Source organism: Eulemur rufifrons, chromosome 10 (assembly GCF_041146395.1).
Source record: "Eulemur rufifrons isolate Redbay chromosome 10, OSU_ERuf_1, whole genome shotgun sequence".
Classification (NCBI taxonomy): Eukaryota; Metazoa; Chordata; class Mammalia; order Primates; family Lemuridae; genus Eulemur; species Eulemur rufifrons.
The window spans coordinates 13,333,651-13,346,908 of NC_090992.1; the positions used below are offsets into that span (position 1 = coordinate 13,333,651).

The following is a 13,258-nucleotide window of genomic DNA, read 5'->3' on the forward strand; positions in this document are numbered from 1 at the left end:
GTCAGACCATTCCAGAGTTTATAAATACGATTGTATTACAAATATAATATCACAAATCAGGGGCTACAAAGTACTTTTAAGTAAATTATCTCATTAGTAAAGAAATTTCCAGTGGTTGGGTTCGGACAGATGTGATAAGAGTAGCATTAGCTAATAACCACTGAACGGTACTGCCCTGTGCCAGTACCCTGCTAGTGCTACACACATTTAGTGCACTTACGTTTAGTTTACTTATTTAATATTCACAATAACCCTGGGAAATAAGTACTAGTTTTATCTCCATTTTACAGATAAGGATAACGAGGGGTTTAGAATAGTAATTTGCCCACAAATTACTATAGGTCACACAGCTAGCAAGTAGTACAGCCTCTACCTGAACTAATTTTTTAAAACATGAGATATAATTGACATACCATAAAACTCATTCTTTAAAAGTATAAAATTCACTGGTTTTGTAGTATATTCACCAGGTTGTGCAACCATCACCTCTATCTAATTCTAGGACATTTTCATCACCCGAAAATGAAACTCTGTTCTGATTAGGGGTCACGTCCCATTCTCTCTCCTCCTGGCCCTTGGCCACCACTCATCTGCTTGCTGTCTCTAACGATCTGTCTGTTAGGGACATTTCATATCAACAAATCATACAATGTGTGGCTTGTTGTAACTGGTTTCTTTCACTGGCATCATGTCTTCGAGGTTCATGGCTGTTGTAGCACTTATCAGTACTTCATCCCTTTTTGTTGCTAAATGATATTCCACTGTAAGGACAGACCACAACTTGTTTGCCTGTTATCACGTTACTGGACATTGGGTTGTTTCCACTTTTTGGCTATTACGAATAACACTTCTGTGACCATTTGTGTGCAAGTTTTTGTATGGATGTCTATTTTTATTCCTCGTGGTTACACTGCTAGGGCATATGGTGACTCTAGGTTTAACTTTTCGAGGATGGCAGGACTGACGTTCACGGCAGCTGCACCATTTTACATTCCCACGAGCAACATATGAAGGTTCTGATGTCCTCACATCCTGGACAATGCATGTTATCTATCTATCTTTTTGATTATAGCTGTTCCAGTGGGCATGAAGTGATATTTCACTGTAGTTTGGATTTGCATTTCCTGGTGGCTAATGATGCTGAGCATCTTCTCATATGCTTGTTATTTTCTTTGGAGAAATGTCTATTCAATGTCTGGGCTTTTAACCACCATGTAATAAGGCTTCAGAGCAAGCTCGGGAGAGGCAGGGAGCTGAGCCAAACCCAGGAGCCTGGGGCTGCACTCCTGTGTGTGTGCCTGCCATGAGAAACTGTCACAGGGATGGCATTTATTGGAAGATATTTATTGCAGGAAGTTTACTCATCTGTGTGCTACTCAAGTCATTAGTCTGGAGTGATCAACTCAGAGGTCTGTGACCTCTGAACTTGATTCTGGATGTCGATATGTGTGTGTATATATATAGGCCTGCCCATTCCTGCTAAAATTCTTTGATGTTTTCTCCTTATAAGTTTTGTGACTTTAACAGATTCATTTCCAAAAAGCAGCGTGTGTCTTTCTCTTTCAGCACACTACCCGCCACACCCACTGCGCTGTGACCGTTCAGCAAAGCCTGGCCTTGCTTGTCACTGTTGACTGCGGCAACCAGCAAGCTCAGAGCTCAGAGCAGCAGTTTCCACGTCTGCCACAGAGCCTGCCTGGCACTTCCCAGCCCTTCCTGAGAGAGCCCAAATGGACCCCAAACTCTGCCAGCTCCCGCTCCTGTGACCCCAGGGCGGCCCTAGCACTTGGGCCTGGGCTCTTCTTTTCTCCGCTGCTATTTCTCCACCAGCCAGACCCCTTCTTTCTTTCCCCAAGGTGCCATGTGCATGCCAGTGTTTCAGGCTGGCAGGGCTGTTGGTGCGGGCAGGCAGGCAGCGTTTGGGTTCTGTGCCGTGTGTGTGCTGAGTGGCCGGGCCTGCCAGCTGTGCAGTGACAGGCAGCTGGGGGTGCTGCCTGTCCACTGGGAGAGGAGCGACAGGGAGTCAGGGCACATCCTGGACAGCTGTGGAGCCTGGCTGATCAGGATCAAATCCTTACCCTGTCACTCACCAGCAATGGGACCTTGTGCTGGTCTCTGTCACTCATTAATTCACATCCCTAACAGTTCCTGAGCACACCTACCTCTGCGGAAGAGAAACCAAGATGACTCTACTCCCAGGCTCACAGGCCGCCCTGTTTCAACACACTTTGGAAAGTGCTGCGGCAAAGGCAGCGTATTATGGGATTACAGGAGTGGCACTCAGCCAGCTCCCTTCACCTGTCAAATGGGACGATCATTATCCACCTGCAGAGATGTGAAGGCTAAGCGAAGTTTGGTCTCGCAGAGGCTCAAGCACTGAAACCTCGTCTGAGTTCCACTTTGCTTTGCTTCCAGGAGGCTGGACTGGCAGGAGGGAGGGCTGTGGGGCACCATCTGGGGAAGCCCACAAACCTACTTACTCTTTTGGGGGATTCAGGTCCTCAGGTCTTGTCTCAAAGAACTGCAGCACCTCATCGCACTGAGAGATGTAGGGGGGCAGCTGGATCAGAGCCTGGGGAAGAGACACGGGTGAGCCCAAAGGAAGGAAAGGGTGTCCGGAATGCTGCACGCCAGTGGTGCTCAAACTCGGGCAGCACCAGAATCACCTGCAGGGTTTGCTAAAACACAGATGGCCGGGCCCCAGCCCAGAGTTTCTGATTCAGTAGGTCTGCAGAGGGGCCTGAGAATGTGCATTTCTGAAAAGTTCCCCCACCTACTATGTATGTATATACATGCATATATACAATAGGCATATTTGGACAAATAATATACACATATTTAGACAAAATCAGACCATATCGTACATGCTATTTGTAAACTGATGCTTTTATTTATCAGTAAATTGCCAACTTCATGGCACTTCATTATTGCTCTACAAAATCATCTATACTGGATACGGGGTGTCTATTGTACAGATGTATCATACTTTATTCAACTAGTTGCCTACTGGTAAACATTAAGGTTGTTTCCAACATGCTTACATATGTGTCTTAACTCACGAATCTGAGGAGTTAAAGTGAAAGGACTGTTTTATGATTTGGATAGAGGTTACAGGTCTTAAGATTAATGAGGGGTTGAAGTATCTGGGCTTTCCCACAGGCCAATTCCATTTTAACTTGCCTCAATGGCTCATTGGAGGGGGTGTGAAGGACCTTCAACTGTGCTGATGGGCTCGATGAGGAGGTCGGCAGAGGGCACGAAGTGGGACTAGGCACTTGTTATGCCAGTTTATCAACAAGTATTCATTCAGTGATTCAGCAGGCATTTTGTTTGGGCCCAGCACTGCAACAGTTTCTGTGCCAAGTACAAGACAAGTACAGGATATATCCTGCTCATTAAAGGGTCTGAAACTCAGACATGTTTCCATAATGAATTAACAGCTCAGTTTAACAAATATTTACTTAAGCCCCCTCTGGCTCAGGTCCTGGGCTGGGGTGATGGGGATGCAGATCCCAGGGTTCTAGAGTTGGTTCACGCATACATTTTATTACAAACACCTGCATAAGGAGTGTGCACAGGCATATGTATAAATTGCATAGGTGATTCTGCCAGCCATATCAGCCCACCAGTGCATGCTCTGCAGTGAGCCAGGGCTCTGTTCTCTCCTAGAAGGCCTCAGTTCCCTGGGGCCTCTCATGTGTCTTCTCACCAAGTGGGGGGTCTGGTGTGGAAGAGACATGTCTTGCATTTTCCATATAACCAGCCCTTAAAAGCTCACCACCTACTCCTAAAGTGATATGCCAATCTGAGCTCAGATGGACCAACGGAGGGACAAATGGAGGTTTCTAATCTGGTACCTTCTATAGGGTTTCAGGGGTCTTTTGACCCTATATGATTATTCCCCCCCCCCTTAAAAACATTTTCATTGTGATTAAATACACACAATATAAAATTTACCATCTTAACCATTTTCAAGTGTACAGTTCAGTAGCATTAAGTACATTCACATTGTTATGCAACTATCACCACCATCCATCCATAAAACTCTTTAATCTTGCAAAAAGGAAACTCTGTACCCATTAAACAATAACTCTCTCCTCCCACCCCAGTCCCGACAACCACCATTCCATCTTCTGTCTCTATGAACTAACTATCCTAGGTAGTTCATATAAGTGGAATCATACAGTAGTTGTCCTTTTGTGTCTGGCCTGCTTTCATTTATCATGTTCATCCACTCAAGGTCTATCCATGTTGTTTAATTTCCTTCCTTTTAAAGGCTGAGTAATATTCCATTGTACATACATATCACATTTTGCTTATCATTTGGCTGTCAATGGACACTTGGGTTGCTGACCTTACATGACTTTTGAGTCAGGCTGTAACTTTAAGCCAACCCCCACAACATGCAACGTGCCCCAGACCTAAAGTGGAAAAACACAACTCCAAGAGGGTGGATGGTTCCATAGGGTACCTTCCCTGGTCACTGTCCACTCTTCCATCTTTTGGAGGGTAGAGGTTGCTGACCTAAAGGGTGCACTGATTTTTAAAATTAACCTTTAAATAACTCCTGCTCTGCTGCAAATCCCCAAGGACTGACCATTTCCAGGCCTGAGGCAGAGTCCCAGAGGGAAGATCAGCCCCCGCCCCTGTTTTCTGGTCCCCCTTCTTTTTCTGGGTCAGAGCAGTGAGCAGTCATTCTCCTGGCCAGGACAAACTGCTGTCTGCCCACCCCCACCCCCCTGGTGGGTCTCTCTTTCCTCTAAAAATCCTGCAGCTCTTGCAGTTGGAACCACATAATGAAGGAGCTGATTATATGCTGGACCGTGCTGTGTCCTGGCTGCTTTGTGTGCAAATATCTTGCGGCTCCCCAAGACTGCACTCCCTGACGATGGCTCAGCACTTGGTGGCTTCCAAAATGCATTTCTCTGTATCCCTTTATGTAATCCTGGGAGGGCTGGCCTGTTCTAGAGATGAGGAAACGGAGGCCCTGGTGTGGTGACTTGGACATGAGAGACCAGGGCTGGCTGATTTCATTCCTCTACTCCAAATCCACAGAGGGCAAGGGAATGGTGGCTGTTCCTTCTCCACCTTCCTCACATGCCTACACAGTGCTGGGGAGACCTATGATGCCTAGTTGAAAAGTATTTGCTGAATTAATAACATGAGGGAAAGGGCTGGCCCAGGCCACATGGCCCTGCTAGAAAAGAGCTGGGTGGGTGTGGGGCACAAGCCCCTGGCGTGGTCATCATCTCTGCCTGGAGGGGCCCTCCCTGGGTGCTCCTTGCTGAAATGGGCAGAGCCTCCAAATAGACCAGGAGGGGAAGAGACAACGAGGCCCACAGAAACCTCCCAACAATGCCAGGTTCTCTTCTGGTTTTGAGCTATTCCTAAGAAGTAAAAGCCAAACCAAACCTCCAAACCATAAAATAAGCCAAGTTACTAACAGAAGGCAGTGGTAAATGCTTTGACGTTGGCCCCTTTCATTTTGGAGGGACTGGCTAACAGTAAAAATGACCCATGGCAAAGAAACAATTCTCCTGAAACACTCCAGGATTGTCCTGCGTTTGGTCAGTAGTGACAAAGAAGCAAAACTCAGTTCTGTTCTGGAACGAATCCTGGCCCTTTGGACAGATGTGGCTGGTCAATGTAGGCACGACACAGGACAGCAAGTCCTGCTTGCATAGGGTAACGACGAAGGTCAGACAAAACCAGCTCCCGATTCTGGCTCTGTCACTTTCTACCTGTGTGGTTCTGGCCAAGTCCCATTACCTCTTTGAGCCTCAGTCTGCTCATTTTTAAAATGGGCTTAACCATCTTGAAGGACTGTGCTACAGAAGTGGCCGAAGATTTCCATCATATACTTAGCTGCTTGTTAAATATTAGTTAACCCCTCTGGTTCTCTGTACTGCACCAAGTACAATAATATGGTGGTTCCCCAAGGTGAATTTAGAGGCAGCAAGATGATTGTGTTAAATGACAATGCCTTGGCTAGGGAGAAAGCTCATGTTTTCTCAGTTCTCTTTCAATCCTCTGTAACTTCAAAAAGAATGCCCCACAGAGGTAACATTTTTCTAACTTGCATCCTGAAAGCAGGACCAGGCTCTGCAGAGCCTCAGGCAGGCAGGCCAAAGCAGCTGGCTGGATTTAAAGACACTTTTTGTTGTTGTTGTTTCATTGTTTTTATTTTTACTTTTATGGCACATGACACCCATTTTATATTATGGTTCTGATGTAAAGTTTCCTCTAATATATATCAAGAAGTTGAAGAAGTGAGTTAACTTAAAGAAAAAATATTAATGATAATACAGGTGGTAGTATATGACAAAAATCTGGAAGGGTGGTCTCAAGTGACTGAAGTCTGGTGAATGCTGCTGTTACGCTGTCATAGTTTACTGTGAAATACCATGGCATGGGCACACACGCTCATGTGTGTGTTAGATGTAAGCTACATCTTAACGACAATCAGTTAATCCCTGAAGTCTCCTCACTGGGAACAAACACTTTAGCAAGTAAAGACGTCCAGCTTCAGAAAAGGCCACTTCAAGGATTTAGCTATTCTCATCTTGGATCAACAGCACAGCCTTCTTCATTAGCATAAGTTATTAGAAACAATTTTTTTTTCTGATGAAATGAGGGATGTTCTAGAAATATTCTTAGACACTGTGGTCCTTGCATGAGCCCCATACTGCACAACCTTCAGAATGGTGCCCTGGGTCTAGGATTCTGAATCTGTCCTGGGTTCAGCCACTTGAGGACTTTATGTCAGACCACGGTTAGGATTAGCTGATCCTGCCACTAGAATGTGGTTGCATCTGCCTTTGGGGATCATTCATGTACAGTGGTGTCAGACAGACAGCTGGCATTTCAATGAGCTTCCAGAAAAACTTGAGTGGCTATTTATGAGGCTGCTTGATAATATATGCTTGTATGTGTGGCAGGATTCAGCTGAGTCATGTCTTCATTTGTATTTTGATGAGCAGACATTCTTAAATGTAATGCAGCCAAATAAATCATCTTTTTGTGGTTGGTACTTTTTGCATCTTTAGAAACCCTTTCATACCTAGGGATTATAAAGATATTTTCTTATTTTATCTTCCAAAACCTTTTATAACACTGCCTCTTACATTTACGTCTTTAATTTCCCTAAAAATGATTTCATGTGCGGTGTGAGGTAGGGGCTAGTTAATTTTTTTGTTTTTTTTTCCCATACAGATGATACCTATTTACTGAGGAATGATGTGCAACGCTGCCTTTGCCAGTATCAAAAGTGTCCATTTATACATGGGTCTGTTTCTGGGTTCTCAATTTTGTTCCAAGGGTTTGTCTATCCTTGTGCCAAAACCATACTAGATTGATTACTGTAACTTTATAAGAGGTCTGGTAGAGCAGAACGTCTCTTCCACTGTAACAGGTACCTGTTAGCTAGCTCTGGGGCTACTGTAGCCCCCATCTGGCTCCACCTATTGGACACTACTAATTTCTACTGAAATAAAGCTAACTGTGATGGATCAAATTGGCTTACATCAGCTCACAACAATGTCGTCAATACAGATACCCAGATGTTATGTAGCAGCCTACGTAGTCTGTAAAATGAAAAGACCATTTCATCTCCCTCCAGGAGGGCTGTTCCCACAGAGCTGAGCCCAGGGAATCTGGCCAACCCAAACCCCAAATGTCCTCTCTCCTTCTTATGATTCATTAATAGCAGGGGGTGGTGACTTCCACGTACACACTGTTTCCTCCCTGCGGTTCACCCAGGTGGATTCATTATCTCTGCACCATTCCCAGCACCAAGCAGATGCAGGCAGCTGCTACTGTCCCCATTACTCTTGGATTTTAAATTTCCTTTTCAAAATCCGAAGTCCAGGGGTTGGAGAAGCTCTGGAAAAATCTGACCCTGGAGAGAAGTCAGGTGGGCTGGGGAGGAAGCAGAATTGGCTAATTTGGGAAGAAGCTGAGGTACAACAGCTTCTGGGGAAGGTACCAGCAGGAACTTCCCAGCAGGGCAAGGTGAGCCCAAGGGTCCACAGTCCTTGCCAGCAGGGCCTGCACAAAGGAAGGTCATCTTTAGCATTGGGATTTCAGGCTCTAGACGTTTGGAAAGGGACAAAGAGGAGATGTGAAGTTTCCTCTGAGAGCTGGGGCAGCAGTATTGTCCTTGTGCTTGAAGGGCTGGCCCTGGTGCTCGCCCCATCCCCTGTAGGGATACACTTAGGAGAAGAGCCTGAGTTTATCTGCCTCTGTGAGATACTTGCTTGAATTTTCTTTTTGGGTTTTTTTTTCCCCCTGTTTTTTGAGACGGTCTTGCTGTGTCACCCAGGCTGGAGTGCTGTGGCACAATCACAGCCCACCGCCACCTCCAACTCTTGGGCTCCATTTTTACTTAAGAGAGGCCATAAGTGGTATGATTGTTGATGCGTAAAAGGCCAGGTTTGACTCTCAAACCCTTCAATATTGGTATTATAAGTAACTGTGGGTCCTCCATTTCCTCGTCTAAACAGTGGGAATAATAAAAACCCACTTATTCACGTTGCTGGAAGAATAGAACGAGGTCGTGTCTAGCAAAGAGCCGACACCCAAGTGAGAGTGGTTTTCTGCCCTTGATGTCTCCTGCCAGGAGAGGGGTCATTGTCCCCACCCTGCCCCTTTGTGCTTAAGACTCTTTAACAAATTTATTGATGTATAATTTTCATATCATAAAATTTACTCATTGTATGTGTACAATTCAATGACAATTAGTAAATTACAGAGTTGTGCAACCATCACCACAATCTAGTTTTAGAACTTTTCCATCACCTCAAAAATTCCCCCAACCTAATTTGCAGTCCCTCTCCATGTCCACCGCCCCCAGGCCCAGGAAACCATGGATCTGCATTCCGTCTCCGTAAATTTGCCTTTTCTGCACATTTCCTGTAAACGGGACCATATAATATGTAGACTTCTGCATCTGGCTTCTCTCACGCATCCCGCCTGCAGCATTTACCCGTCTTTCTGCTTTCCATTGCCAAATAACATTCTACCGTATGGGTATTCCGCATTTCCCTTATCCACGCACCCGCTGATGCACATGAGGGTTGCTTCCGGTTTTAGACTATTATGAATTAATCTTGCTAAGAACATTTGCATCCAAGTCTCTGTGCGGACCCAACTTTTCGATTCTCTTGAGTACATACCTAAGAGTATGGACAGATAGGTTTAACTTCTGGAGAAACTGCCAAACTGTTTTCCAAAGTGGCCTCCCACTGATTTCCCACCAGAATGAGGGCTCCATATGTCGGAGTGAGTTTCTCCACGTTCTCCCCAACGCCTGGTATTGTCTGTTTTGCTGACTAAGGCCATTCCAGTGGCTGTGTAGGTATCTCATTATGGTTTCATTTTGCATTACCCTAATGACTAATGATGTTGAGCATCTTTTTTGTGCATATTGGTCATTCCTAATGACTTCTTATGTCTTCTTAGGTGAAATTTCTATTGAAGTTTTTCCCCATTTTAAAATTGGGTTGTCTTATTATTGAATTATAAGAGTTCTTTATATATTCTAAATATAAGATCAGATATACGATTAGCAAGTATTTTCTCCGAGTCTGTGGCATGTCTTTTCATTTTCTTAATGGTACCCTTTTGAGGTATAGAAGTTTGTAAGTTTATTTAATGAAGTCTAATTTTTATCAGTTTTTCTTTTATGGCTCATACTTTTGGTGTCATATTTAAAAACTCTTTGCCTAACTCAAGGTCACAATGATTTTCTCCTATGATCTCTCTTAGAAGTTTCATAGGTCTGTGATCCATTTTGAGTTGATTTTGTGCATGGCATGAGACTGGGGTCCAACTTCACTTTTTTGCATGCGTAGAGTTGTTATGGGCTAAATTGTGTCTCTCCCCTGATTCATATATTAAGGTCTTAACCCCCAGTACCTCAGAATGTGAATATATTTGGAGACAGGGTCTTTAAAGAGGTAATTTGAGGTTAAATGAAATCCTTAGGGATGGGCCTTAATCCATGTAACTAGTGTCCTTGTAAGAAGAGGAGATTAGGACACAGACACACACAGAGACAAGGCCAGGTGATGACACAGGGAAAGAGCCATCTGCAAGCTGAGGACAGAGGCCTTGGGAGGCCCTGCTGCTTGGACTTCCAGCTTCCAGAACTGTGAGAAAATAAGTTCTGTTGTTTAAGCCACCCAGTTTGTGGGATCTTGTTACACAGCCCTAGGAAACTAATGCAATAGCCAATTAACCCAACTGTTTGTTAAAAAGACTATGCTTTTCCTATTGAATTGTCTTGGCATCTTTGTTGAGTATCAGCTGATCATAAATTTTGTCAGAGTTTATTTCTGCACTTCATTTGTTAAATTTGTCTGTTAGTATTTTATTCTTTTTGATGCTGTTGAGAGTGGAATTGTGTTCTTAATTTCATTTCTGGATTATTTGTTCCTAGGATATAGAAATGCAGTTGATTTCTGTATATTGAACTTGTATCCTGTGATCTTACTAAACTTATTTATTAGTTCTAGTATTTTTTGGTGGATGTCTTATGATTTTCTACATAGAGAATCATGTCATCTGTGAGTGAGGCAGTTGTACTCCTTCTCCTTTCCAATCTGCATGTCTTTTCTTTCTTTTTTGTGTGCTTACACTGGCACAAAGTGTAAAGTATTTTATTGGCACCCCAGTGACATATAGAACAGAGGTGGTAAGGGCAAACACACTAGCTTTGTTTCTGATCTAAGGCGGAAATCATTCACTGCTCCATTTTTAAGGCATTTCTTGCCATCCCCACCCCTTTCCCATCAGAATTGCTAGTGATTTCAAGTTGGAGAAATAAATACTAAAGTACTTATCTTCAGTAAGGGAAGCTAAACAAAGATAAAAATATGCTTCTTTCCTGACCACAGCCTCAAATCAAACGAAATATAACCAAAAGGCAGGCCTCTTGTTGAGAACGTTCAGGGGACAGGACACAGGGTATGACATCTAATAAGAGGGGTTGGGTTGGTTAAATAACTCTTGGAACATTCAAGTACAACGGAATACTACGCAGCCATTAAAAGTAGGCTCAAGAGGATATTTTAATAGCATGGGGAAATTTTTATGTTGTAATATTAGGGCAAAAAAGAAAGAACAAAAAAAAATACAAATAGAATGGTCTCAGCACAATAAAAAAAATGCATGTAGAGAAAGGATGGAAAGGAAATATGTAAAACCCTTAATAATTGTCACCTCTGGGTTGAGGAACGCTAAGTGATTTTTTTCTAATTACTTTACATTTCTTTCAATTGTATAAATTTTTCACAGTGAGCATCTTGTAGCCAGAAAAGGAAAACACAACAAAACAAACACCCAGAGGGAAGACCACGTCAACATTTCTTAGCCTTACCTTACAGTATTCATCAATTGGTATCAGGCGTTTGACGGCCACGTCCCGGATGTGGCTTCGGCGGAAGAGAATTTTGCCTGCAGAGATGAGAGCACACACAGTGTCATAAGGGAGCAGTGATGAGTCCTCAGCAACTTGGGAGGGTGTGGATGCCGCTGTCTCTGGGGAAGGTCTAAGTGCTACCAGAATTCCTGGCTGCCACCAAATCCCCCTGCTGGACTTCCACAGGGCTTAGACAGTCCTATGTGTGGTTCCCCAAAGCCCCGTTCACAGCTTTAGTGCCAGGGCTTGGGGAAGTGGGACCCAGAGAGTAAGTTTTGGTAAACTAAGAGAGGGTGGAAACAACCTATGGAAGGAACAACCTCCTACCTGATGAAGGAAGGAGGTCAGACCTGGGGACGTGAGGTCCCGTCTGCCCCAAAGCGCCCTGCTCTTTCATGATTCTGTGCCTTCCCCCTGCCTGCACGCCGCCCCCTCCAACTGCACCCACCATCTCTCATGGGTTAGGAGCTTCTGTCTCTTTCTGATCGCACACATCATGCTATTTATTTTTACAGGACTTCTTCTTTCCTACCAGTCATGTGCTCTGCACAAACAGGGATTGACAGGGCCTCAGTCCATTCTGTGGCACTAACGTTTGATAAATGCATGAATGTGGCCTCCACCTGCAAAGATGACAGATCCCCCCGAGTCCTTCCCCCATCAGTATTTGTAACAGAAGGGTTCTGAGTCTTCCTGTTTCGCCAAATACTCCCTGAACGTGTACCACGTGCTCCGTGACATCCTAAACACTGGGACACCGTGCTACAAACCTCCAGGATGACACATGGGCAGAGAATGTGGGTCACAGGAAAAGACAGGCATACATATGGTGTCCCTGAAGATCTCTGGCAATATCCAAGATGCTGAAATGTTATGGGCGAGGTTTGTTTAAAGCATACCAGTGGGTCCCCCAGAGTCTAGACAGGAGAGGCTGTGTGACAGGGAGCTGGAGGCGGAGCACTTGCATTAAAGATGAAGACACCCTGGGCTCACCGTTCCTGATCTCTGATGGGCAGGGGGCGGGGAAATCAGGAATAAGACATCACAAAGGCCAGAGAGACGGTAGGCGAAGACAAGCCCCGCCACCAAGCTTATGCAGAGCAACCAGGAGGTCTCAGAGGGGATGGCGCAGGAGGCCCAAAGCTGCTCCAGAGAGTACAGTGTGGACACCTACCAAGAGCTTCCCCTGCTTCTGGTCCTAGGACGTAGGCTGAGGAGAGGAGTTTGGGTCAAGAGACTGGCAAGGCAAGGGGGGGTTACCATTGATCTAAGACGACTTCTGGTGAGACTGCAGTGCCCACAGCCAGCTTGGGGGGGTGGGGTGGGAGGACAGTGTAGAAGAGGTCAGGAAGAGTTTTCACAGAGTGACAGCACTGGAAGGGATGCTGAGAAACAACCTATTGACTTTTAAAGATTTGCACCCAGAAAGACCATATGGGTACTCCGACATTTAAAATAACTGGACACCTTGCTCTTCTGCAAAAGGGCGCTATTTGGAAATTAGAGTGAGCCTTTTTTTGCTCATTTCCACCAATTAAGAAAAAAACAACCACAGTGAGATAAAATATATATTCCTTAATAATAAGGAAGATCCTTTCTTTATAATGGTAGTGGTTTTAATTCTGTGTAAAAGTCAGCCAAATTTCTGATATACTCATGCTTGTCAGAAAAGAGAAATCTAGAAGAAAATGCATCACAGAATTCAAAGTGCTTATTGTTTCTGAGGGGTAGAAGACAGAATTTTTGTTTTCTTCTTTATACTTTCCCCAAAGTTTCTGCCATAAACACTTATTTCTTCTAGAATCAGGACATTTTCCTGTCATTTACAACAAAAAAGTG

The 13,258-nt window shown here is 44.5% G+C and overlaps 1 protein-coding gene across 1 annotated transcript in view; it reads right to left on the reverse strand.

Moving 5' to 3' along the window:
• Positions 1 to 13,258, reverse strand: part of SH3PXD2B (SH3 and PX domains 2B) — a 94,358-nt gene that overhangs the window by 32,247 nt on the left and 48,853 nt on the right. Inside the window, exons 4-5 of the mRNA XM_069483850.1 lie at positions 11,378 to 11,454; positions 2,481 to 2,572 (exon numbers count right to left, since the gene is read on the reverse strand). Of these exons, the coding sequence (XP_069339951.1) occupies positions 2,481 to 2,572; positions 11,378 to 11,454 (169 nt within the window). The remainder of the gene's footprint in view (positions 1 to 2,480; positions 2,573 to 11,377; positions 11,455 to 13,258) is intronic.